Source organism: Malurus melanocephalus, unplaced genomic scaffold, assembly GCF_030028575.1.
Source record: "Malurus melanocephalus ecotype Western Australia unplaced genomic scaffold, MMel_1.1 scaffold_230, whole genome shotgun sequence".
NCBI lineage: Eukaryota > Metazoa > Chordata > Aves > Passeriformes > Maluridae > Malurus > Malurus melanocephalus.
This window is the reverse complement of record NW_026623462.1, coordinates 69,789-95,731: the sequence shown is the minus strand read 5'-3', so window position 1 is coordinate 95,731 and position 25,943 is coordinate 69,789. Positions and strand designations below refer to the sequence as shown.

At 51.4% G+C, this 25,943-nt stretch overlaps 1 protein-coding gene across 1 annotated transcript in view; it reads left to right on the top strand.

Moving 5' to 3' along the window:
- Positions 1 to 25,943, top strand: part of MEGF9 (multiple EGF like domains 9) — a 48,377-nt gene that overhangs the window by 1,049 nt on the left and 21,385 nt on the right. Inside the window, exons 2-3 of the mRNA XM_057374610.1 lie at positions 4 to 85; positions 22,041 to 22,233. Coding sequence (XP_057230593.1) covers positions 4 to 85; positions 22,041 to 22,233 — 275 coding nt within the window. The remainder of the gene's footprint in view (positions 1 to 3; positions 86 to 22,040; positions 22,234 to 25,943) is intronic.

Genomic DNA, 25,943 nt, shown 5'->3' with positions numbered 1-25,943 from the left:
GAGGAGGCGGTGGCGGAGGAGGAGGAAGAAGAGGAGCAGCAGCAGCAGGAGGAGGAGGAGGCGGCGGCGGGCAGCGGCCCCGCAGGTGAGCGGCCCGCGCGTGTCCGTGGCGGGGCGGTGTCAGCGGGGCCGCCGGCGGCGAGCGGGACAAAGGCGCGGCCGGGGACGGGGCGGCGGCGGCTCCCCGGGCCCCTCCGGCTGCGGTGACCCCCGTGCGGGGTGGGCGGAGGGACCCCCGCGCTGGGGGACCCCCGGAGCATCTCCCGGCCCAGCCCCGGCTCCGGCTTCCCCGCGGGGCTGGGTGCGGGGCTGCCGCGGYTGTGCCGACCCTGGGATGCGGTCGGGAGGGACAGCTGTGCCAGCCCGTGCCGTGCCGGGGGTGTCACTGCTGCTTTTGGGGAGCAGCGGGGCAGGTGCTGGTCCAGCCTACCCGAAGCATCCTTCCGGCAGTGGTCCCTGGCACTGACTGTGCTCCCTGAGGAGGAGATGAAGACAGGTCCTTCCCATCACCTTGCATCCAGGCAGTGTCCAACAGGATGGGTGCTGGCCTTGGGCATCCCCGGGTGGGACTTTGGAGGTCGAGTTGCTCAAGGGTCCCCTGTGTCCCACCTCGAAGTGCCGGCAGCAACGAGAGAGCAGGGTTGGTGATGACTTGGTGTCACCAGAGCCCTTGTTCTTACCCGTGTTAGGAGTGTCTGCCGTTCAGTGGGTGATGGGGTACTCACAGGGTACCTGATGGGTGTGCGAGGGTTGAAAAGAGCCACCGGCTCCATCTGTGCTGGGAACGATGCGCCTCAGTGCAGCCTGTGCGAGGCCTCATCCTGCCCCTCTGGTGGTCGGGGCTTATACCGGGCCGAGAAGGTGCTATGGCAACGGGAATACATGGAATTATCAATGAAGAGTGTGAGGAGGGGAGAGGTGAAGGGTGGATGGGTGGATGTGCTCTCAGGTGAGGCTCTTGCTGGGTGTAGCACAGAGTGACAGTGCTGGTCACTCGCTGGGAGGTGAAACACTGATGCTCCTMAAAGCTGAGACTCCACTTTACCTAGAGATTAAAACTCTGCTGGAGTCTGAGGATGGAGCTTTGTCCATGTTACTGGAGAACTTGGTTTCACTCTGCATTTCCAAGGCTTTATCTTCAGACACATGCAAATACTATAGCACTGATTCTTTCCTGTTCTGTATTTATTTTTTCTTTTTGCCCGGAAGATGTTTAGTTTAAGCACGTCGAGCCTCTTCTGATGTGAAAGGGATGCAGTCTGTTGTTCTGGTAGTGTTAGCAGTCTGAACAAGGGGATTAATCAACCTTTTTTATTTGGCTAGAAATAAAATCAGCAGAAAATCTGGAGTCGCTTGTTTTTCAGACTTTAATTCCCTTTCTTCCGCTGAGGTTTCTCTCTTTGCTTTTTCTGGAAGAAACGGAACAGCTTAAGATTGAGAATTGCTGATAAAGGTAGGATGAGATGAGAGTTCTTAAAGCAAAAGCAGTTTCTACTGCTGTGCCATGGATCAAACTGAATGGACTGAGCAACTCAGCACAGCACAGTGCGACCCTCTGGGTGCCAGCCAGGGGATCCACAGACACATCCCGAGCTTCCTCCAGCACATTTCCCTCTCTGAGCCYCTGTGTTGTGTTTGTTTCCACCGGTATCCAGTGGCATTGGGACTCCCAGCCTGGGCTCCAATGGCTTCATCAAGAGCATCCTGCTCATACAGGCACAGTGACAAGTGCATGAGGTTTAGCAGTGGCTTTGGGATGCTCCCAGATGTCTGTGTAGGATGCTTACATAACATCCTCCATGTCTCCCACCACAGGAGCTGTCAGGGATGGAAGTCTGGGGGATTTTGTGTCTGATCCCTGTGCTGTCACGGGCTGCCCTCACCCCTGTGCTTCAGTTCTCACTTGGGAAAAGGGAGCACCGAGGATGAGCACTCCCCACCACCACCCCTGGCTGTGCTGAGTCCRTATTGTGGAGGCCAGCATCACCCTTTGAAGTTTTAACGTGCTAATTATTAATGGCTACAGCCAGTTAATCTCAAAATTGCTCTCTGGTGCCTTTACACAGCGGTGATGGCCAGGGCAGGAGCACAAGGGCAGATTATGTCTTCTCCAAGAGGCCAATTTGTTAGTCCTGAGCGTGACAGGTTGAGATTAGCCCTGGCTGATGGGGGATTGCTGGTGCTCTCCAGGGCTGGGTGGGTTTTAGGGCACCTGGGGGCGGGTGAGGTGGCATCAGGAGGAGATGCTGGGCTTGGCAGCATTGCCCTGTGTCATGGGGATGTGTTGTGGGTGAGTGGTGTAGCYGTGATCTGTGTGGGAGCTGCTCTCTGTGGGTTTTGTGGGGTTTTCTGTGCTGCCCCATGTACTGTGAAGAATTCCTGTGCAGAGGTTTGCTCTCAAGGGCTGTTAAGCACTGAAGGCACAGCAAAGCCAGTGGACATAATGGGCTTAGCTGAAACCCTCGGTTTGCTTTAACTCAAGCATGTTTTCAACATCACTTTTCCAACTCAGTAGGTAATTAATGCATTATGTGCTCTGTTGCATTAAACAAATGGGCCTTTTCTCATGCACATTATTAGCAAGGCTTCCCTTAATGTTCATGGCATTATCACTGATAAGAGGTTGGTGTGAGAGTCCTCAGGGTCAGTGCTGTTCAGAGCTACCARGATTTCAATTCTGACTGTGGTGCATTTCTTATTCTGATTTAAGAAGCACTTCAGCTTTCCCCGAGCTGCCGGCGTGCTCCACTCTCCTTCTCCTCCCTTTCCCAGTTCCGTGATGTTTATTTTTCTTTCCRAGCCTGTGATCATGTTGAAATCCCGGATTTTGTTTTTAAGAGAAGTAAATTGCTAATCCTTATGTTTGTGGAGACAAGCTTAGAAGTACCCCCGCCTTATCGCCAAAGCCTCTAACACCCGCCGTGGAGACTCTGCCTCTTCCTTTTATCCCCAGTAGTCTCGTTTTTAGCAGGAGCTGGAGTTTTGCTGGGGAATCTGCCAGGGGACGGCTGCTGCTCGGGTGGATGCTTGTGTTGGAGCAGAGATGCAGCTGCTGTGGCCAGCGTGGTCCTGGTTGGACWTTCCCTGCCTAGAGAACAAAAATCCTCGATTCCACCCGGTTCTGTAGGGCAGTGTTGAACAGCGTGGGCTTCTTGAAGGACATCTTGCTCTGACTTTTCCAGCCCCATGCACAGCAGGTGGGTGGGCTGAAAGGCCCAAATGTCCTTTCCCAGCCTTGCTGTGTCCATGCTGTGCTGGGACAGCAGCACCCAAACCCTGCCTATTGCTGTCTTTGGGCTGTCCTGAGTGCTTCAAATCATGAAAGCTGTTGCCTTCTCTCCTYCCCCGTGTTTTGTCATGCTCCACCTGCCTTCCTGGGTCACCAGCTCCCAGAGGTGACCGCTGGGTCTGACTCCTCATCTCTGCACCTCGTAGGAGGGGACACTGAACAATTTCTGCTGCAGCCACAGGGCAGGAAATGCAGGTGGCTCGGAGCRTTAACCACGGGAAGGTGTCACACACTGCCTCGGAAATGTGTGAAAGCTGAGTCAGGGCATGCAGCCACGGCTGATGGGTCCCCAACCTCCAGCCTGGGGCCACCTCGGGCTGGGGTGATGCTGCTCAGATGGAGGAGGTGCAGCCAGAGCCCCTCCATGGGTGGTGGCTGCGGCTTTGGGTGGGATTAGCTGATGGGTTTAGCTCGTGAAGAGGAGCCTGGCAAATCCCCGGGGGCGTTGGGGGTGACCTGGGCACAGGGGAAGTGACAGGGTGAGGAGGGGGCTGCTGAGTCCTGGCTTCAGCTCTCCATCATCCAGCTGGAGAGGTTTGCTTTGGTGCAGGGCATGTGGAGAAAGGTCTGTGCRCCCTGTTCTTGCAGGAGGCATGGTGGGGGCAGGTTTGGGGCTCCCTACAGCACTGACAGTGTTGTACAGGAAAGACTTGTCCAAGCCATGGAGCCTTCAGCAGCCACACTGGGGGTGGGAGCTCCCAAATCCTTGTAGCACAAARCAGCTGAGTTGTTGAAGGCAGTTTCAGGACCTTGTGCCATCATCSCTTTTGTGGCTCTCAGTGACTCATCCTCTTCCCTTCTTTCATCCTGTCATTAGGTCCTTTGGGAAAAGTCTTCCCACCTATCTATGGTTTCACACCCTGCCTGAATGCCCCTGCTCTGCCTCTGACCGTGGGGGGGACAAGCAGGAGGAGCCCGGGAGGGCGAGCTGGAGCTTTCCTCCTGCTCATCACTTGAGAAGGCAGCTTAAGCCTTCCTTGTTTGAGGGCTCAGGATTGTGTTCAATGTGGTTACTGAGATAACTTGTGCTSAAGGTGTCAGCAGGATTTAAATTTATTTAAAGAAATGGAAATGAAGTTGTGGATGTGAAAGCTGAGGATAAGGAGGATGGTCTTGTTCCTCAGGATCAGCACGGGAACAGCCAGGGCAGAGAGTGCCCTTTTTTTTTCAATCAAGTAATAAGTTTGTATCTTTGAGCTTAAAATAGAGATGTTGCCCACAGCAGAAAATGTCACTCCCTTGCCTTCTTCTCTGCCTCCACACCGCCATCTGAATCATTCTTGAATCAGATGCATCCAACTGTCCTGACTCAAGATTGAGATTCTAAGACTTAGCAATGCTCATGAAAAATCGCATATTTCTGCAAGGATCTCTGGAGCATCCAGAGTCTTGTTTGTTAGCTTCTCTCTGCTGCGATTTTGCTTTTTGTTTTTATTTTAAATGAYAGCTGAGATTCAAACATCACACCACTGAGCTKCCACTTGGAAAATGCCATCTGTAAAGTGGCACCACCACTGTGTGCTGACATTATTTATCTGGCTCCTCTTGGTAACACCTGAACACCAGCCTGTGGGCAGGCAAAGGTACTGGAGCACTGGAAAAAGTGGTTTGTTGAGGCTGTGTGGTGGGCAGGAGACGTAGCAGGAGATGTCCCAGTCCCTTTGCTGATGTCAGTGTCCCTTCAGGCTGGGACAAGGTGGGACAATTCCCGAGTGTGACCAAAGGGACTCTTGACACACAGACTGGGGCTGGATGGGGTGCAGAGGCTGTGCCTGTCCGGACAGCTGGGGAATGTGTAGGCAAGTGTGGATGGGCTTCCTGGACAGGGGCTGGTTCTGCCCTTGCAGCATCCTCCTGCTGCTTCTGTGCCCAGCGAGACGCCCTGGCCCTGCCCTCTGTGCCAGGGGGACAGGGCACTCGAGGAGCGATGGTGACAGGGCTGCACCGAGGGGTGACCTCGGGCTGTGGGACCCCATCCCCTGCCCCAGCGTGGCCTGGCAGGTGGCTGCAGCATGCTGGGATCTGCCCAGCTGGGTGGTGGCGATGGTGGCACCGAGCCTGTTCCCAGTCTGTCCTCACTGCTGTGAGTGAGCAGCACAGGGACAGGGACAGGGCCACCAGGCCATCCCACCCTGCGGCTGCGGGCACAGGAGCACAGAACAAACTGTCCCCGAGGAACTGCGGCCCCGAATACAAACTTCTGCTGAAGTCAGGGGAAASATTTCAGAGGTTTTTTGACGAGAGCCCTATAAATACCCAGGGCTGAGGCTCAGTGTGCYGGTGACATTTGCAGAGCTAACGCCAGCTGACTGTCAGGGAGTGCTGCTGCCGAGCCGAGGTGCTCGCTGGTGCTTCCAAGAGCTCTTCGCAGCGGTGTGATGCATCTGCCAGCTTTGGGAATAAACCCGTGCCAAGGCCGGGTGCTGAAGGCAGGGATCCTCTTACAGCCGTCTGGTCCTTCTGCTTTACCTCTGACAAGCACTTGAAAAAATAAAACAAAAAAATGACGTTGGGGAGCTGGATATTTGTACAGCACCTTGCCTGCACCTGAGACTTCACTGAGCTCTTGGAGGAGGATGGAGAAAGGGCTCRGGTTTGCTTTAAAAGTCCTGGAAAGCCACAGGCTGTGCTGCCCTGGCAGGTGCTGCGTGTCTGAGCTCAACAGGGCTGCCTTGTGCAGYGAGGCATCGCTCGGTGGGAGCAGGGCCCGAGGGGCAGAGTCTGGCACTTTATAATTGGTTGGGGATATTAATATGTTTTACGAGCTAAAGGCTAGATTGCAGTCCAGCCATCTGCCCTGCCTTGGGGGGTCGTGCGTCTCCAGCACCCCAGGAGAACAGGACCAGTTGCAATTCAGTCTCATTAAACTGGCTAAAAACCAGATTTCTGGTTCACAGGAAATTATTTGATTTCTTTTTTTTTTTTAATGTGACTTTTGGGTTGTGTCAGACCGAAACGGAATGGTTGCTCTTGCTTTGCTTCTGCTTAAGCTTCCAGTGAGCTCGAGTGTCCTGTGCCTTGAGGCTGCCATGTAAGATTGTTGTGCCTGGGGCTAAATCCATCCCCAGTGTRGGGTTGGGGGCTGCTGGGTCCCTGCCAGGGGGGAAACGCTCCCAAAATCCCAGCAGGGCATGTCTGGAAGGGTCTTTTATTGGATTAAAGCTTGTCAGTCTGGAAGCATTTCCAACAAGACATTCTAGCCTTGGAATAATTGAACCTCATTTGTCTGGCAGAACATTTTCCCCCTTATTCAATAGGAAACTTCCCGATGGTGCTGGTGCTGGCTCGCTGCAGCTGCCTTGTCTGGAGGARCAGGGCAGGCTGTCGCCTCTCCTGACAGGGTCCCTCGCTCCCCCACGGCTCCCATTTCTGCTTCTTCACGGYGAGGGATGCAGGAAAAATGGTCCAGCATCCATCCCAGCTGGCTGGTGTCCTGATGCTGAGGGGTTGGCAGCAGCTTGGCTGTCTGTTGTTTTCTCCAGTGATTCCATCAAGGCAGGCAGCGGGGAGGGGGCTGCTGGATCCGTGTGTTTTCCCGGGATTTCGCTTTGCTGCCTGKGAAGAACAGACCCTCCAAACACTGCCGGGCTGGGATCGAGGGCTGGGATCGCCTGGGCACCGCTGGGGCTGCCCAGAGCAGCTCTTTTGTTGATGGCTGAATTCCTTCTCTGCCTGGTGCTCATCTGGATCTTCCCATGCAAAATTCCGATCGCCCTCCGTCACCCGAAATGCAGCAGGGTCGTGATGCCACGCAGGCTGCCAGCCCCCRGATTTGGCAACAGCTCTGCTCCAACCCTTCAGGGCTTTTTTCCTCCCCCCAACCAGCTCTCCAGAGGAGATTTTTGAGGTTTCTGCTCCTCATTCACACGCACAGGTCGTGTTTCAGTGAATGAGAAGCTTCCCCGGAGCTGCGTGAACTAATGCAAAGCCTTAGTTCTATCTTGTGCTGCTTAAAGGAGGATTTTTTTTTTTTTTTTATTTCTGAACACCTGCTGTATGAATTAAAATTTGCCTTGTAAATGTAACYGATTCAGAGTCAGAGCATGAGCAATGGGCGTTTGCTTTTTGCCTGGTAGAAGAAGCAAAAGCCTCGAAGGTTTTTCTCTTCTGGCAGCTTGGCTTTGAAGCAGAGAAGCCCAACACTCTTCTTTTYTAACCATTTTTAATTCAGTTGCCCCCTGTCCTGATAAATAAGCCCCCAGAAGCATGACAAGGCAAGCATCCCTGCTATTTATAGCTCTGCTCCACATGCCTGTTTTAAAAATCAGGCAGCTAAATGGCTCTGCAGCCTTTCAGCAAAAGGCTTAATGACACAGGCATTTTCTATGCATGGATGGCTGGATGTTTAAAGGCCCTTGGTGCTGGGCCTTCACCCCGAGCAGGCAGGATGGTTTCTACAGCAGGCAGTTTTTTCCTGGGCCAAAAGGAGCCCTGTGGCACTGCTCTGACCCTGGGGAAGGGGCTCTGGGTGGGCACCCCATGGCTCACCCCTGCTTCAGCCACTGGGGATGTTCCCAGCAGGATCAGTCCTCCACCTGTGCCCCACACCTTGGCTCTTCTTGGGGTCACCACTARACAAAAGATGCTGATATTGCCAAAGTTGTTTGGTTTTTTTTTTAATAATTTGTTGAGGCTGCATTAACCCTTCATTTTTTAATTTTTTTTTTTTTTAACCTTTGTGGCATCATCTCCTTCTAATGACGAGGCTGCTGGTAACCTTCACCCGTTTAACTGGTTGTGCCACTTCTCAGATGRATCTGCTTTATTCCTGGCAAATTATACAGCCACAGTTTTCAGGCAGCTTTACTCTATTTTGACTGACTGGCTGACTATATTAACTGATAGTGCAGCTTGGGCTGCTTTGATCCTGTATTATTTATGGAAATGATGGCACATAACTCTGTGTAGTTGATTAATGCTGCATGTATTTTTAATATGCTAGTTCCCCTGTTTGATCTGTGCTAAATGATTATTCTCTGATGTGTTCCTGGGTTCATTTTGGCTCTTTATGAAAAGGAGATTGAAATGGACTGTTTGTTTTGTTGCCTTTTTTTTTTTTCCTCCCAGTGGTCTCATCGTGGGCTGCTCTTTCAGCTTTCACAGGTCGTTTTCCCCAGCAGGGCTCTGCCTGCCACGTGGAGCACTTACACTTTATTGCTATTAATTTGAGCGTTTCATTGGTGACATTACTCTAAATTCATCCCTGTGTGTGCGATTGTGTGAAGTTTTGAGAAGATACAAGGTGGAACAAAAACCTTTTGGGAGCTGCTCAATCCTTCCTTCTGTGCAGCTGTGACTGTCACTGAGTGGGTCCAGCAGCACCTGAATGAGGAGGAAATCAGTCCAAATTGGAGAGGGTGCAATTCATATTTTCTGTGGCCTGTCACAGGATGGCTGGGACTGGTTGACATTAAGAAGATGACTTTAATTGCCAGGATTGTGTGTGCTCAAGCCGCAGCTTCCTCCCCTGTGGTGTCWGATGTGGTGGTGGCTGGGGAGGGATCCGTGGGCAAAGGTGATGTTTCATCCCAGGAAATGCCCACTGCATCCCGTGGTGCATCCCAYGGCATGTGCAGCGCTGCTGACGTGGATGAGGGAGGCTGATGTCCTTCATCCTCCCCCAAAATCCATCCCCAGCTCTAGATGTGGCTGATGGGCTGGAAACTGGGAAGTTATTCCAGGAGAACCATCTATGAGCTGGAGGATCAGCATTTCCTCCTCCCAGGGGCCAAATGGAAGGGAAGAAGTTGATCATTTTTTAAAATACATATATTTTTCTCCTGCCTTTTGTAATAACTGCTCATTTTTGTGGCTCGGCTAAGGGTTGTCTCCAAACCCCTGCCTKCACCCTGCCCATGGTCAGATCCACCTTCTCCCTGGGCACGCTGTGTTCCAGCAATAACAGATTTGTGAGGATGCTTTCATGAGCAGTGCTGTAAAGGTGCAAAGCAGTGCTCAAAACCTTCAAATGAAAACTTTTTTCCCCTCTCCTCTGAGCAGTCCTTTTTGTCAAAATCAGCAAAATATATATCTTTCTGCAAAAGATCCCTTTTCCTTTAATGGGCTTTTCCGTTGAAAAGTTTAAACTTGATGTTCTGTTCCTTCCCCCCAAWTTTTTCAAAGCTCCTTGGGCTATGAAGACTTCAATGATTCCATTTTCCTTCTTCCCTCTTTTTCAAAAGAGGTACATACATAGGTATATGTATGTTTTATATATATTTTTTTCCCTGCTAGCTAAAACTCTTGCCTTTTATCACTTAAACATTACAGACTGGGTTTTAGGGTGTTCTTTCTCTGCCCCAAAATAGACACCCTTTCTCCTGGGCAGTTATTTAGGGGGAAACCAGGAGCGATGCACCGGGTTGGGCGCTGAGATAGCAAGCAGGATTTTGGGATACAGCTCCTACAAACCCTGCTGCCTCTCCAAAACACGTCCTGATGTCCCATGTGTGACTAATGGGGCAGAGGCACCCACGCCTTGTGGTGCCGCGGGTTCGGAGCGTTCCTGGATGGGGAAAGGACATGGAGCTTGCGCAATGCCCGGCTGGCAGCACCTGTGGGACAGAGACATGCACCCCTTCCCACCCCAAACTGCAGCCTGCTCTGTGCAGAGCTGGGCTGGGATGCAGTTGGGATCTCAGGATGTGCTGAGGAGCTGGAGGAGGATCTGTTTGTCCAGGCTGGAAGGAGCTGAAGTGGAGCACGCCGACCTGGCGGCTCCTGCCTGGGCTGGGTATTTGCTCACTTGCTGCCAGCACAGGCAATGTCCTCACCGGAGCATTCCCAGCTCTGCCCCTCCCTGCCAAGGCCAGTGGGTTTTTTTTCCCAATCCCAATACTTGAGAAAGGATTTTGGGGGTGTTTGCCTTGTTTTTCAGCTCCCCACATGCCTTGGACACCAATGCAGCTGTACCAGCTCCTGGCACTCCCCTGTGTGTCATGTTAAGATCTGCCCTGGGGGGTTTCCAGCAATGCCCCCCAGTTCCCCACAGGGCTGGGGGTGCCCCAGTTTGGGTCTGGGCATCTCTTGGGCTGCGTGGTGTGGCCATGGCTGTCTCAGCAGCCCCTGGGTGCCGGGGCCAGCTGGCACAGGGAGCAGATGGGGAGGTGGAGCCCGTGCTCRGCCGGGTTTGAGGCTACGATAAAGCGAGGTGACGTAGAAAACTAAATACCTGTTATCAGAGAAAGGCAAACAGAGCCTTCACCTGCCTCCAGCCTTTCTCCCTTCAAGGGTAGGCTGCACACCCAGTGTGTAGCTCCCTGYAAAAGATGTTCTCTTATTAATGTGCTTGCTTTGGCTTGGCTTTGGTGGTGTTGAGAAATCCGAGTTTAACTGCAGATAATGAATGACAAACATTTATCTGGTCTTAACTATTTTATTCTGAGYGTTTTTTTTCCTCCTGGAAGTTTACAGTGAGTTGTTGACAGCGTGCCCTTTGACGTGGATTAGTGCTGACGCCTGGCAGTTGGATCTTCCCATCCTTTTCACATCTYGCTTGTTCCTCTTCAGGGGAGGCTTTTGTACATGTCTAATCCATTTAAAATGAAAGAYAAACAAGAACTGGACCGGTCTCTGAAGGGACAGTCAGTTACAAGGGTGGTATTTACTTCCCTGCAGAAGAAGGCGAGCTCTGGGGTGGGATGGATGGAATTACAGGAGAGAGCTTTTCCCTCACGCCTCAGTTCAGTGTCAGGGGATGCCTGGAGTAGTGCCTATCCCTGATTTTTGACTTACAAACGCCTTAAAATCTTTCCAGGAGGTGTGTGGATGGCAGGTAACATTTATGGACTCGGGAGTTGCTGCTCTCCTCCCTCTGCTCCACCACCCATCGCTTTGTGATCCCTCTGAGGGGTTCCCCTGTGTCCACTGTCAGCATGTCCATGAGCCACATGCACTTTGCCCTAGAGCTGACAGCTCTGCCACGTGGATATCTGTAATTCCAGGTGATATATTCAACAGTGGCTGCAATATCGGCCCTGTCAAAGCAGTAGAGTCTCTGTCAAAGCAGTGGAGTCTCAGGGCTGTGTCAGGTACCTGCATCTCCCTGGGTTCAGAAGGATTTTGGATTCCTCTCTGCAGGTGGGACTCAGATCCTCTTTTTGCAGGGTTTCTCTTTGACAGCAGAGCTGGTGGAAGAGGAGGCACCACTCCTCCTCCTGCAATGCCAAAACAGTCATTATGAAGCCCTCAAAAATGAGGAAATGGTCAAGATAGAAATGTCAACAAACCTCTCCCAGCTGGCCCATTGGCTGCAGAGGAAGCTCTGTGGTTTTGAGCATTGCTTTGGCTTGGGGTCAGGCTTGGTTTTGCCAGCCCCAGACTGAGTGTGCTGTCTTTGTCGAGGGTAATTCCCCCTTGGTGATTCCCAAGGGCTCAGCTCTGACCCTGCAAATCCCTGCTTTGGTTTCAGCATCTTGGCTTAGACTTGGTCTCTGTTTAGTGCCGAAGCTGTGGGTGAGATGGGGAGCGCTGCACAGGGAGCCTGAAACCCTTGTGCCTGGCTGCCTCCATCCTTCCCGTCACGCTTTTAAGGGTTTTGCCTATTTACAGAGGATTTGGATGATCTGTGGGACAGGGCTGCTGCCTTTTGCACTTCACTGGATGGCCTGGGATTTATTGTGGAGGTTTCAGAGAATTGGCTTCGGCTTTAAGCCACTGTTTGTTTGTGGTTGCTGAACTCGTGCTGTTTAATGGAAACATTTCCCTTTGGTGGGTGAGCTGTTGCTGCAAATAAATACAGATAATACCTCGTGGCTGAGGCAGGAGCTGGGCTGGATGGAGCTGCAGTGTCCATCCAGGGTGACTGAGGAGAGAGGARTGAAAAGCTGATGTGCAGCCCTGCCTGGAATCATTCATCTGCTGCAGGGYTTGGGGGCTCAAAGCAGAGGTGAGGGGGAGGCAGGGGCTGGCAGCTGCCCTCAGAGCCTGCATGCTCTGCCCCTGCCCTCTGTGCAGGGGGATTTATGCTCCAAATCCACGGCATCGCTGCAGTTGCTGGAGGAAGGTTKGGAGTGCTGAGCTGCACCGTGCTGGCTGCTCCCCCCTCAGCAGATGACATTGGATCTGCTGCACTCCCCTCTTTCCAGAGATAAGTGATGGCTTTCTCCATCCAGGTGTCTTTTTCCRTGACGTGTCCCACCCCATATCAGTTCCCTCTTTGAAAGCTTGGCTTCTTCTCCATGGATTTGCCAGAAAATTTTGTCTGGCTGCAGTACCTGCGACCCAGTTTGGCAGGTGCTGGCTGAGAACAAAGGTGTGAAACAAGTTCTCAAAGGGGAATTTCAGTCCCTTATTGTGAGCTGGAGGTAAAAGCATCACCATGTCCTGTTCAAGGTATGGCAGGGCAAGCTCAAGGAATATAAAAATAAGGGAATAAAACGTAAGGAGCAGGAAACTTCCCTTCCCAGCTCGGGTGACACTTTCCTTGCTGTGCCCCAGCAGCTCTCCCTGCTCACAGCACGCTGTAACTCACAGCTCCTTGTCTGGCAGGAGTTCTGGTAACTCCAAACCAGCCTGTAGCACTATGTCATCATAACCTTGAAACAGGACCCAAATGGCAAAACCTGCCCGAAACCAGTTGTGATTACTCATGCTCCGTGCTATCCCTCTCCCCCGCTGGGCTTTCTGCTATGGTAATTCCACTTATTAAGCAAGGAGACAAAACACCTTTATTAAACTTGGAACCAAGCTCGGGAGCAATGAGAGAAGCAGGACTTGCTGGCTGCAGGCTGTCAAAGGGTTTTCTTCTCTTCGAGTCCCTTCCTTTGCGTGGCCTTTAAAGCGAGTGAGAGAGGAACAAAGATACTTCRCTGCTTGCGATGAATAAAAGTCTGCATTTAAATGTGTTTGTTTAGAGTAGGAGCAAATTTAGGAATGTGTATTGGGAATGAATCCTGGGATTTGTTGAGGCTTTGCTTCATCTCCAGGCTTGAAAATGTAAAGAGCTGAGATGGACTGGGGTCGTAGCTCAGGCTCTGGAAAGCTTCTTTTTATTAACACTTGCAGTTAGTGTTTATTAACACCGTGGATAAAAGGCGCCTTTGTTAACGGGTCTGTCCCTTTGCTGCTYGGCTGGAGGAGCTGAATCTTGAAAGGAACTGCCCTGGGCACCTGCTGGAGTTACTGATGAAAGTTTTCATTCCAGATTTTCTTCACAGAAACATGAAATAGCCTGAAACCCTCCAAAGCCAGTTTTCCTTCTCTTTCTCGTTAGACAAAGGTAAAAAAAAGTTATAAAAAATGCCCCTTGCTGCCTGTGCTGTGCTGCCAAGCTATGAACCGTGGGTCCCTTCCCTGTGTGGAGAACATCACATCTCACAGCAGTGTGACCCTCTTGGTCCATCTTCTGCCTCTTGTGCGTGTCCAGAGTCTTACCCTGAATGCGTCTCTCAGCCTGGGCAATGATTAGAGCAGTCTGAAAATGATTCCTGCTTGCTCTGGGAGAAACCTGGGCCTGTTGTTAGTGCTGCCCCTAAAGGTGAGGACCATCCCAGAAGCTGTGCCCCAAAGCAGGTTGGGAGGCCATGGCAGCCATCTGAGGAGCACCTGCTGCTTCCAGGAGATGCAGAGCACTCCTCTGCCTCTGCTGGGGGAGGATGAACTTTTTATATTGAATTATGGATAGACTGTGCTGCTGCTGGTGGCATCTCCACTCTTGTAAATGAGGCGGAAAGGAAGGATGGCTTCTTACCACCTTCCAACCTCATCCATCCCAGGCTGGACTGAGCTCTGGTGATTCTGGGGTCAGTAAGGCAAAGCTGCAGTCCCCTCCGTACACCAGTAAAGGACCTGGAAGGAGGAGGTTGGAGGTCACATCCATCACTGCCAGAGCTGTAGCTGACCCTGGGAGCACGAGGAGTTCATTGAGGGACTCAGAAGGAGAGGAGTGGTTGTATCTGCAAGGCAAGGTCCAGAGGGGAGAAGGCTCTGGAAGGCTGCGTGCCTTGCAGYGATGGATTTTGGTTTGCAGTAAGTTAATTGTGTCAGAGAAATGTGCAGGCAGGACAGGAGGCTGCTCCTGTAGCTGGGCACATCAGTTTTCTGCAGGATGGACGATGTCCCTGCTCTGCTGCATSCCTGGGAGTGCAGGGATGGCTGGGCTGTGCTGCAGCACCTGCTCTTGCYTGGGATCTGCTGGCAGCAGCAGGAACACCAACTTTTACTTCTCAGACATGAGAGTGAGTAGCAAACCTGGCTGTTTCTCAAAGAAAAGGTTTGACCCTGTTCTCCCCAAGATCTTGCCCAGAGGAATCACCCAGAGCCCAGCTGGGAAGGGTGGGTTGTGATACCAGGGTGTTACCCAAACTCATCCCGAACTCATCTCCTTTCCTCCTGGCAGCACAACTTTCCAGTCCAAACACGAACAGTTGGAAGGATAGTTCCTGCTCAGGGTTTTCTCTGAAGAGCCTTAAATCTCCCCTATAAATTAACGTGTTCATCATTAGTTGCAACTCCCCAAAGCACCGAGCAAAGTTTGTGAGTTTAATTACTTTTTGCAGGAATCAGGAGCACGCAGAGCYTTCAACAGATGATTACAGTTCATATTATTCATGCAGCTCTTCATAATCCCTTTCTCTGCTAGGGCATGGTCAATAGATACTAAAATTGGAATCTGCTCATAAATTCCCAGCCTCATCCCGTGTGAGGTGTCTTGATCTTCCACTGAAAGCATTTTGCTGACAAAACAATTCAGTTTCCTGAGAGGTGCCACACAAGTGCCTCTGCCAGGAGGGTATGAGCTGCCAGGGTTCTGTGTGCTGCTGGGGAGCTGTTTGCCAAAGTTACTTTTCACCCTGTTTATCTCTAAACCCGGAGCTGGGCTGGCTGTGTCACACACTGGGTGGTAAAAAATATGAAGATTTTCAAACAGAAACATGGAATATTTATATGCTTGCGGACGTTTGTGGAAATATTAGTGGGAAAATTTAACCAACTAAAGTAAAACGCCAACAGAACTATTTCTAAATTAATTAAAAGGCTTGGATCAGGTTTTTTTTTTTTTTTTAACTGTGGAGGTTTTAATCCTCAAGCATTTATTTGGTCTATTTGAAGTTACTGTAGCTTCTTGTATCATAAACGTTTTAGGGCCACATTCCTCTTTGTGCACAGTCTGCTTCCTAAGAGCCCCGGAGGGTTTGTCTGCCTATGGAAATTTATTGTTATATAGGAATGAATAATTCCTCAGCTGCAGCTGTGTAATCCCTCCTGCCCAGCTTTTCTCCCTTATAACGTGGATCTTAATGACTCCAGGACCCCTCCTGCTTCTCCTACATCTCCTTGTCCCATCCATGGGACTCCTCAGGTGCTGTGCTCCAGCAGAGCTGTGAGCTGGGGATCTCCCAGTGCAGGAGGAATGCACAGTTAATGAGAATCCATATTTTACTTTTTTTTTTCCCCCCTGATGTTTACAGGACTTTATCCTTTAGTATCCCAAGACAGCTTTACACCTGCGAGTCTGATTTTTAATGTAGGTTTACTGGGGAGCGAGTGGGTTCAAAGCTCTGTGTGCAGGTTGCTGACTTGTTTAGCATCAAAAAGGAAGAAAAAGCAACAAAATTGCTCTGTGTGGAGGTGCTTTCAGGAACTCCTCAGAAACCAAACGCCTGCCTGTTCCAGTGCAGGTGCAGGGAAGGAGCAGGAATAACAAATTCCAGGGAATRAGCATGCTGTGCCTTTGAGGAGGGGGCTCTGAGGGTCCTGGTTTGCTCATGGCTGGTGGGGAAGCTATGAGCTGTGCTGGGGAGCGATGCTCCATCCCTYTGGAAAGGCAGGGGGTGACACACTTGAGGCTGAGCTGGAGTTTGGCTGCAGCCCCAAAGCTGTCTGCTTCAGGCTGATGGAAAGTGCTTGTGCAGCTGCTGCTGACCCCAACAGTCGGGACCTTGGCTTTGTTCTTCTTTCCAAGTGATAAGTGAGAGATTTAATCTGATATAATTTTCCTCAACAGACGTTTTTAATCTTCTAATGACATTACAAGTGATGTATAAGCATTTAGAAATTCTTGTTTTTCCCCCCTTGTTGACCCATAAAAGCCTTTTATGGAACAACACAAGTGACTTTAACACTCTCAACAGCATTCATGTGAACAATGTTCTCTTCACCACCAACACACCTGACTCTGCAGAGCCTGGGGCTTGATGGAGGCTGAAGGTGCCCAGAATCTTTGCACTCAGTAATAAAGTGAATGCAAAATAACATCAGACACTCCTATATGTATATACAATTTTTYTGGGGTAGGCAGAGGTCCTCTTCCTACCACTCTGGCTTTGCGCTGTAGCCTCAAGTGAGAGTAAATTACAGGTCTGARCAGTTTAATGTGCCTTGGTGACGCAGGAGCTGACTTCTTTTGTGCTGAGTGTCTGGATGGGAATGAGTCCTGGGACTTGGCAGAGCTCTCCTCTTTGGGCAGTCACTGTGCATCAGCTCCTCTGTTCTTGCAGGAGCTCTCAGCCCAGGGCAGATGTTCCTCAGCTCCCTGGGGCAGAGCTCAGCCAGGCTGTGCCCTCTCGGAGCTGCTGCAGCCTCGGGGGAAGGTTGGAGGCCAAAGCATTGGGGTAACAACTCCTGCTCTCAGAGTTGCACCTGAATGAGGAGTGATGGAGCTGAACCCAAACACCAATGCAGGGCTAGACTGGACCACACTGAGATGGTGCACCAGAGACAGGAATGATGGGCTGGAGCTCAGAAATTGTTGTGCAAAGGCTGGGTAGGATGGGACCTTCCCCTTCAACAGCTGGCTCATGGATAATTTCACTATYCCATGCTGGAACAGCACTGTCCTGACCCTCATCGCACTGCTGGGGGAGATTTGGCACATCAGTGGGTTCTACTGAGGGGATGAAATGTCTTCTCAGGGGTGAGGGAAGGAGCCTGTTGAGAGGCAAGGGGGGCAGAAAGAGCGGTGCTGCAGCACAGCTGTGCCTCGGGCTGTAGGAAGGAAGAACTCCCAGTGGAAAGAGCAAGGTCTGACTCTTTAAGGGGGATTTGTGTGTTTGGGGGAAGAACTGGAGCTGCCATCATCCCTGAGCAATGGAAACAAGGAGAAAATCAGAACTTTAGRGCAAAGCTTCACCCATCCAAGAAAGGCCAGAAGATGCCAAGAGAGCAGGGCATAATCCTGACTTTTTCTAGACAGCATTTTCAGGGCCTTTCCCATCAGGATGCTTCCTCCAGATCCCTGTGTTTAACAGGCTCCAGTGGACCTGTCCTCTCTGAGCCTTTCCAGTCCTCCTTTGAAGCCATAGGTATTTCTGGCAGCCAGAACATCCCCTGACAATGAGTTCCAMAATTTAATTATGAGGGGAAAGGAARTGACCTTGGATAGATTTTTAAACCTGCTGCCTGATCCCTTTATTCCTGTCTTGTCAGGAATGGTGCCTGGAGAGGGATTGAGAAGGGGAAATGGGAGAGGAGGTAGGGCTTGAATTTGGGAATGAAATATGGAGAGGAGGGGAAAACTTCTAAATTAATATGAAAAGAAAGCTTTTCCAGGGTTGRGATGTTGTGTGCAGTGGTTTAAATCCAGTGGGATATCTGGGGAATATTTGGGATTTGGGGTTCTTCCTGGGCTGTGTTGGCTTCAGAGCTGCAGGTGCCACACTGGGGCTGCACCTCCGGCTCCCAAAATCCCGACAGTGCCTTCAGGTTAGAAATGTTATTTTTTTTCTCTCCTTCATCTTGCCCAGAGAACAGAAAATGTCTGTCTCCTTGGGGATGCTTTTGCAGCAGGACAATAAATAGCATCCGTGGGCCTTCACAGCTTGCTCTTGCAGCTGCGTGTTTTTAGAACCAAAAATGTGCATTTTGGGTTGTCCACACTGGCTCCCAGGGAGCAGGTGAATTCATTGAGGGTTTGCTCTGTTTCAGAATGTCCCCAGTTAAAGTGGTTTCACAGAGACCTTCGTGCCTTTCGCAGTGTTGGCTTCTTTAGCCCTTTGTAAATATTTCACCTGTTTTTTGAATTATTCATTCATTAAGTGGCTTGGAAGGGAGGACGAATCACGCTTATAATACGTGTGAAGACTTAAAACACTGCAAAGCTGAAAGGATGGGAAAAAAATAATTTTAGGAAGGATTTTTACATAAGAACAAGCCTTGTTTAAGTACTTGCAGGGGATGGGAGATGAAGGGATGCAGGATCTCRATGGACCTGGCACAGGCTGGGATGTTGCTGGGATTTGCAGAATTGGGGTTTGCATTGGGGTGGGATTTGGAGGTTGAGGTCCTTACCAGGGGTGGGCTGGGGGGGCTGGCACTGAGCTCAAGGTGCCACCCTGAGGGGTCACAGGGCACCCTCAGATGTTGAGGTTCTTGGTGGTGTTGGTGCTATTTAYAGCCATGGTATGGATCCAATACAATGAAACATAGAAATACTGTTCTGTTCTCCAGTTTATTGGTAACCTATGGCTTTTGCATWGTAAAAATTAATCAGTTTGAGGTTRGAGCCAACTGAAATTGGGTATTAAATCTGTCTCCACACAGCGGTGTGCCCTGTGCTGTGTCAACATGGGAACCTTTCCTTCCACTCCACCTTCCTCTAAGCAGTGAGCAGTGAAGGTGAAGAGTTGCTCCTGAAGGGAGAGGTGATTGGGGTTTTTGTGTGAGAGGTACTGTGGCAGTGACATACATTTTTATGGTCCCTCTGTTTTGGGACCTCAAAACATCATCAGGCTGTTAATTAATTAAAGCCTGTCAGTCCCTTCACAAGCAAAGGTGGTGGGTTTTACCTGTGATACCCATGTGATTTGGGCTGTTGTCTGGAGCTTTGTGGSGAAGGAAGGGGAGCCTGGATGGTTTAGCAATGGGGAACAGGCAGAGACCAGCAGGGCTTGRAGGCCCTGGGGACAGGGGAACACCCTGAGATGGGGAAACTGAGGCAGAGCAAGGGTGAGTCAGGATAGCAGACTGGGGAGAGTCAGAGCTTGGACCAGTGCCCCATCCCTGAGAGGTCTTTGCCCTTGGCTCCCCTTGCTGGTGGTATTCTCCTGACCTCAGTACAGTGCTCCAGACTGCTCAGTCATGGCTGAGGACAGCTGCGGCATTCATCCTCCCTGTTCTTTCCTTTTCTTCACARAAGCTCTTAGAGAAGTGTTTTTGAAGGTTATCTTCAAAAGCAAAACACTGGCTTGAGAAAACTGAGTAAAGACTCCAAAAAGGCAGGCTCTGGCCAGGAGCCAGCTCAATGTTCCCTCATTTTCCTCTGTAGTGCTCATCCTCTTTGCTGTGTTCCTGCAGTCTGGGGCAGATGTTCCTTATCGCGTTCCTGTTCTGGCCAAGGAACGTTTGTGCCTTCAGCTGCTGTGGGGACAACAAAGTGCCTGGTACAGCCTTGTGCCAGCCCTTGACCTGGATGATGATTTTGGATTTCAGTGCTGATGTGTGGGTCTCCTCCACTACGTTTGTGCCTTCAGCTGCTGTGGGGACAACAAAGTGCCTGGTACAGCCTTGTGCCAGCCCTTGACCTGGATGATGATTTTGGATTTCAGTGCTGATGTGTGGGTCTCCTCCACTGCCCACCCCACAGGGCTTTGGGGTGTTTTGAGTCTGCATCCGTGTGTGAGCTGGGCTGGGTACACTTGGGGTGGGTGGGGACCATGTGTGACACTGCCTGGGACCACCATCCTCCCCCAGAGATCTCTAGGATGGTTCGGGGAGGCAGGTTCTGAAAGGAATCAGCCCTTCTGGGAGACAACTTCTGGATCTGCCCCGTTGTGCCTCATGGTGCACTCAGGGTGATTTCACAGCAGACAGGCTCAGCTCCTGCCCYGTCACCAGCAGAGCTGGCCTCCCTCAGCTCTCCTGGAGCTGGTGCTCCACCAGCCCCACCAAAAAAACCTGCTTTTGCAAATGTTACCTTGAATTATTGCAGCGTTTCTCTCTCTCCTGGGGTACCAGTGTTGCAGCGGTTTCTGTGCTGCTGATGAGTTTGGCTGCTGAGGCAGAGCCCAGCCTGAGCTGGGATGGGAAGCAATGGTTGCTACAAAGTCAGATTTCCATTCAAAGTGCTGCCATCCTGCTGGGGTGTGTGGGGAAGGCTTCCATCATGCCAGTGGGGGCCATCCTCAAGCTCTGCCCCACTCCTGTCCATCCAGCTGTCCATCTGGACTGTCACWATGGTCTCATGCAGCCATGGGTAGCTCTGCCTGTGGTGGGGTCTCCCCATGGAGCAGTGGGACCTGCCCTTCAGTGCCTCCTGTGCCATTAGAATGGACATGGTTCTTGTTTCCTTTCCTTAATCAACTCTGGCAGGTCTAATGGCACTGCAGTAATGAGCTCTGAAAGGGGAATTTGTTTTGATGCATGTTTGACAAACTCCAAAGTGCTATTGCTCAACWAGTTTTCGTGTCTTCTGTTGGCAGGGAAAAGCCCAAGTGCCCGAATCGATATGGTTCTGCTTGGATAATTGAGCTGGGAATTTAGTTCGTTATGTGAAGTGGCTGCTGAAGTGGGTAATTGCAGATCTTGAGGCGTTTGTCCTATTTGATAGATTGGATTGAAGAAAATTTAGGTGCAATTTCACAGGTGTATAGGGACAACATGGCTTCTGTGGGGATCCTGTGATGGAGTGRTAAAGCTAAATAACTTCCATTTCTTTGTGTGTTAGAAGAACATGGATGACAAGGAAAGAGCTTTGAATCAAGTTTTCTTGGGATGGGGACCTGGCCTCTCTGCTTTCATGAAGCCAGCCCTGGGTGCTGGCTCTTCTCAGACAATAACAAACACCAGCAGTTGTGTAAAGCCCCCGATGCTTTATGCACTATTTCTGCACATAATCCTTGTTTATAATTCAGTCTTGGCAGAAAAATACTTTAAATTATTAAGGCACTAAATATTTTGCAACGAAAGAACGGAGATAAAACTCTTGGCAGAAACAAATTGCCGGGGAGAAGTTGTTCTCTTCAGCGCGTTCGGGGCTTTAAAGTATTATGAGAAATAACATGCAGGGGTCTGGGAATTCATCACTTGATCAAAAGATTTGCTTCTCTCTTAAAAAAGCAGCTCCTCAGTGTGTGCTCTCCAGCACCCCTGTAAACACAGAGTGTCCCCAAAGCCATCCCTGCTGACCACAGGGCTGAAGGTGACTTGGTTTAGGTGGTGGAGGTCTCTGCCCTGCCTCCAGCTCTACCATAGCTTTTAAACCCATTCTCATGTGCTTGTATTCCCTGAGGAGAGATTTTCAGGGGATTCTGTATCCTTTGTCAGGAGTGGGAGATGCTGCTGCCAGTTTGTTGTCTCTGTGTGTGTTCTGTGATAAATCAGGGATGTTCCAGTGATGTGGAATGGAGGATTTTGTAATTAATGATTTTGCCACCTGTGGCTGAATTTATCCTGATATTACAGAGCTAGTGCCTGTCAGCTCCCATAGTCAGACAATTATGAGGGTGGATATTTGTGTGTGCATCCAGAGACGTTGTATACAGCTACATGTGTATGTATTTTAGGTGGTTATATTCATTATTTTGTAGTTCTTCATTGGAGAGAGATTTCAAGCACGAACCCGTGGTGTTTCAAACCCCAATGTATTTTTTTTCCATCATCTCAACATTTTAAAGCAAAAATCATCCTTACAATGACGTGGGGGTACAGAAAGGGAATGGTGAGGCTCTGGCATTGTGGCAGACAAGCTGGAAGTGTCCAAGGCTGGGCTGGAGTGACCTGGTCTAGTCCCTGCCCATGACAAGGCAGTAGGAACAAGACCCCTTGCACCCCCAAATAATGTGGTTCTAAGATTCTGYTTCTCTTTGCCTTGCAGGAGACCTGTGCAACTGCAGCTCGGTGGGCASCGCCGAATGCAACCGCACGACGGGGCAGTGCCGCTGCCTGCCCGGGTACGCGGGGCCGCGCTGCCACGGCTGTGCCCACGGCTTCTACCCCGAGCAGGGCAGCCAGCGCTGCCAGCCCTGTGCCTGCAGCCCCTCTGGAGCCACCAGTGACCAGTGTGACCAGTGAGTAACCCCGGCCGTCCCGGGCTCTGCGCGCGCCGGCGGGGTTTGCTGTGTTGTGGGTTCCGGGCAAGGGTGGGTCTTGTCATCTGGTGCTGGTGTTTAGAAGAAAAAAATAAGCAGGAAGGAAGCTGGTGGTATAAAAATTCATGAAGATTATTCTTCCTCCTTCAAGAGCTGGATTATAAAATATCCGTGGCCGTGGCAAAAGCCCTGGCGGYCCCCAAGGGAGTTGACTTGCGTTTCTGAGTCGCACGGAAGCAGAACCTCTCCTAATGCCTTGTGCATCTGTTAGTCCCTGTTGGGCAGGGCTGCTTCACGCCTCAGCTGGGAGGAGAGTGGGGGCTGGGGTGGAGCACRGGGGCTTTGGAGAGGTTTATTTTCCAAAGGGAGAGGTTAGATGCCAGGGGCGGGCAGAGCTTTGTGCTGTGCCCTTGCCGAGCATCGGGGTGGAAGCAGCGGCCCAGCAGCGGAGCCGGCTCCTGCCTTGCCTGGTGTTTACAGGCACCAGAGCTTATGCTTGGAGCTCTTGTATAATGAATGTGTTCCTCTTCGTTTCACCTCACCCAGCCTCACATGTAGCCTTGTAAAAGCTGGCACGCAATTATTTTCCAGGCGGTGATCTGTCAGCTTTCAGAGATGTGTGGCTGAGGTGAGGGGATCTCTGTTCCTGCAGGATCAGACAGAACATCAGCCTGACCCATTGTGCTCGTGGGGACAGCAAAGTTTCATGGTCTGTCCTTGGAGGAGACCTCAAGAGCCACCCTGCAGCAGCTTCCAGCCYTCCCAGGCTCCTGCTGCCTCGCTGTCTTCCAGGGTTTGGTCTGGGCTCAGCGAGTGCTGAGTACCTGCAGTTCCGTGCCAGGGCAGGGGCTGAGTCAGAGTCAGAATTCTCTGCAGGGACATGCTGCCTGTAATTATTTTATACATTATCTTTTCCCAAACGCCCAAACCCTCTGTTGATGTCCTTCCTTTTTGTTTCAGTGCTGCATTTTTTTGCTTGCATAAGCTCTGACAGTTCAGARCTCAAAAGTAATGCTCCAGTTGAGTGACCTTCTTACCAAAAGAGGTGATTCTTGGGAGTGGAAAGTATGGAGTTTTACACCTTTTTTTTTTTTTAGTGGCTGTTTTAGGTATGGAAAGATGTTCTTGGAAGCATCAGGGTTTGCCACAGAAGTGAAAGTGTGATTTTGGTCATTTCTGCAGAAAAAGCAATTTGGGCAGAAAGGCAGATGGGGCAGATATCACCTTTGGGAGCTGGGAGAGGAGGGAAAGTGCTGCTGGAGCAGCTGGGTTAACTGGGAGGGAACATTCTTGTCCCAGCTCTGAGTCACTGGGCAGTGGGTGAAGAATGGATATGTGTGCTGTCTCCCATGTTTCACTGCATGGGTGAGCCAAGCAACGCCCTTGGGAGCTTCAGGTGAGATGCTCTGAGTCGTGAAGGAGAATGAGGTGGGGTTGGAGGCATCGCGCCACACCCCAGCGTGAGCAGAGCCAGAAACAGCAGGGACCTCCCTGGCTCTCCTCAGACTGTCTCACAGCCCTGAGGGATGTGGGGGATGCTCATTCCCATCCATTTGGAAGAGACAGCACAGGGCAAGATGTGGAGGGAGATTTGGGGAGGGGGGWTGCTGCTAACAGAGGTTGCTCTGTTTCTCTTCCCGGCTCAGAGGGGCTCGCTGCAGACGGAGATGACCTCTGGGTGTTTCAAAAGAGGAAAATTAGGTCAGTTGTCTGTGTTGTAGGGCTGGGGGCATCGGAATGGCTGCGAGATGGGCAGCCTGGTGCRTGGAGATGTGTATGGGAAATGGGCTGGGACACAAACCCCGGCAGGGCAGATGATTCCCTCATTCCTGTTGTGTTAAAGTGGCACCAGGGCTGGACACAGCTCCTGCTGTCTGCAGCTGGCAGGGCTGGGGGCAGGCACCAGTRGGATCTGCCCCGATGGGTGGGAAAGCCTCCTGTGCATTGCAGGGAAATGCGTGTGCAACTCCAGGAATGGGATTTTTGGCTCGATGCTGGAAGCCCTGGGTGGCTGCTGTCARATCCCTGAGGAGCAGTGCCTGTCCCTGGGGCAATCCCTGCTCGGGGATGAGGCACGCAGGCATTGCCCAATACCAGCAACCAGCTACTGTTTTGTTGACATGGAAAATCCTGTAAGCTGTGCTATTTATTTATTTAATAAAGCACCGGCCCAGCTCGACTTGCACAAGTGAATTCCTGCGTGAGGCTGCAGAGCAAAGCCACGGGATGAGGCTCGGGGTGGAACAGCAGCAGAGATTTTGGACTCTGACCCTTTTCAAGAGTGGCTGATTGGAGGGGCAGAGTGCCCAGAGGCCGAGCCCTCGGGGCACACAAAGATGCCTCTTAGRTTTCAGTCGGCTCACCCAGGCTTTTGTAAAAGTGCCTTTTAAAGCACCACCATATGATGATTATTAGTATTATTTCTCAGCACGCTCTCGGGCTGGCCAGATGGCAACCCAAGTCCCCTGTTTGTTAACTAGACCTCAAATGCAGACCATCAAATAAAAATAAAAAAAATCCCTTTCCCGAGGCACAGAGTTGATTTTGGGAGTGAACATTGACCTGACATGCTGTCGCTATGAATGGGCTCCATGGCTGCTAATCAAAGGTCTGTTTTGGTGGTGGTTTAAATTTGATTATCTGGGAAGATCCACACAGATCCCCCTGTGGGATGGCAGAGGATTTCTGTGCTCTGGTTTGGGTGATTTTTTTTGTCAGATGAAAAGCTGTGTGTGGCTCAAGCTGGAGCTTGCTGTGGGGCTGGATGGAGTCCTGGGCTGACACATCTTGGAGAGGGGGAGTGAATTGTCCCTGCTGCTGTGGTTAACGCCTAGAAACCTCAGAAAAAACCACATTTCTCTGRGCTGGATGCTGTGCAGATGCTGGCTAAAGATAGCTGTGGCCTGGAAGTGTTCATAGTCCRTAGAGGAAGGGTGGAGAGAGAAGCTGAAGTTTCAAGGGCCATGGTCAAGGTCAGAGTGGTGGAGAATGAGGACGGTGACTCATGTGGGTGCAYGGGCTGGGCTGGAAGGGCTGTGCTCCTGCTGGAGAGCTCTGGGGACAGTGACAGATGGGGAGGGGGCCTGGTGGTGGCCTCAGCCCATGGTGATGTAGCCCTGGCTGAGAGCTGACCCCACCAGCTGATCCCTGTCCATCCTTTGGGCCCCTCGGGCTGYGGGCTGTGCTGGCTGTGTGTCCTCCGAGGAGACAGAACCTCCCAGCCTGGTGAGGGGAAGATGATTGGTACTGCTGGAGATCACCATGCCCAGGCTGGCCAGCCCATATCTCCCAGCCTTCCACCTCTATTTTTCCTTTTCCCTTCATGTGAGCAGAGTCCTGTGCCTGAGCTCTCATCTCTTTCTCCCTCAGGCCGGGCAGGGAGCCAAGGCAGAGGCAGCAGGGGTGGGCTGGGGTCTCCAGTGGTCTCCAGTCCCACCAGCCAGGGCAGCAGTGGGAGCTCTGGGGCTCCTTGCTGTGTGTCTGGCCCTCTGCACCTTGTGTAGCTTTGCCCCAAGTGCCACCCGTGTCCCCAGRTGAGTCCTGGCAGGGTGAGCCTGGCAGCCCTGGGATGAGCAGGGTGAGGGGAACAGCTTTGGTTTGAGGAAGCCTTTGGTTCTGCAGCCGTCATCCCCTGGCATGAGGAGCTGTCCAGATGCAGCTCCTTAAATCCACACTGAGATAATTCTCTG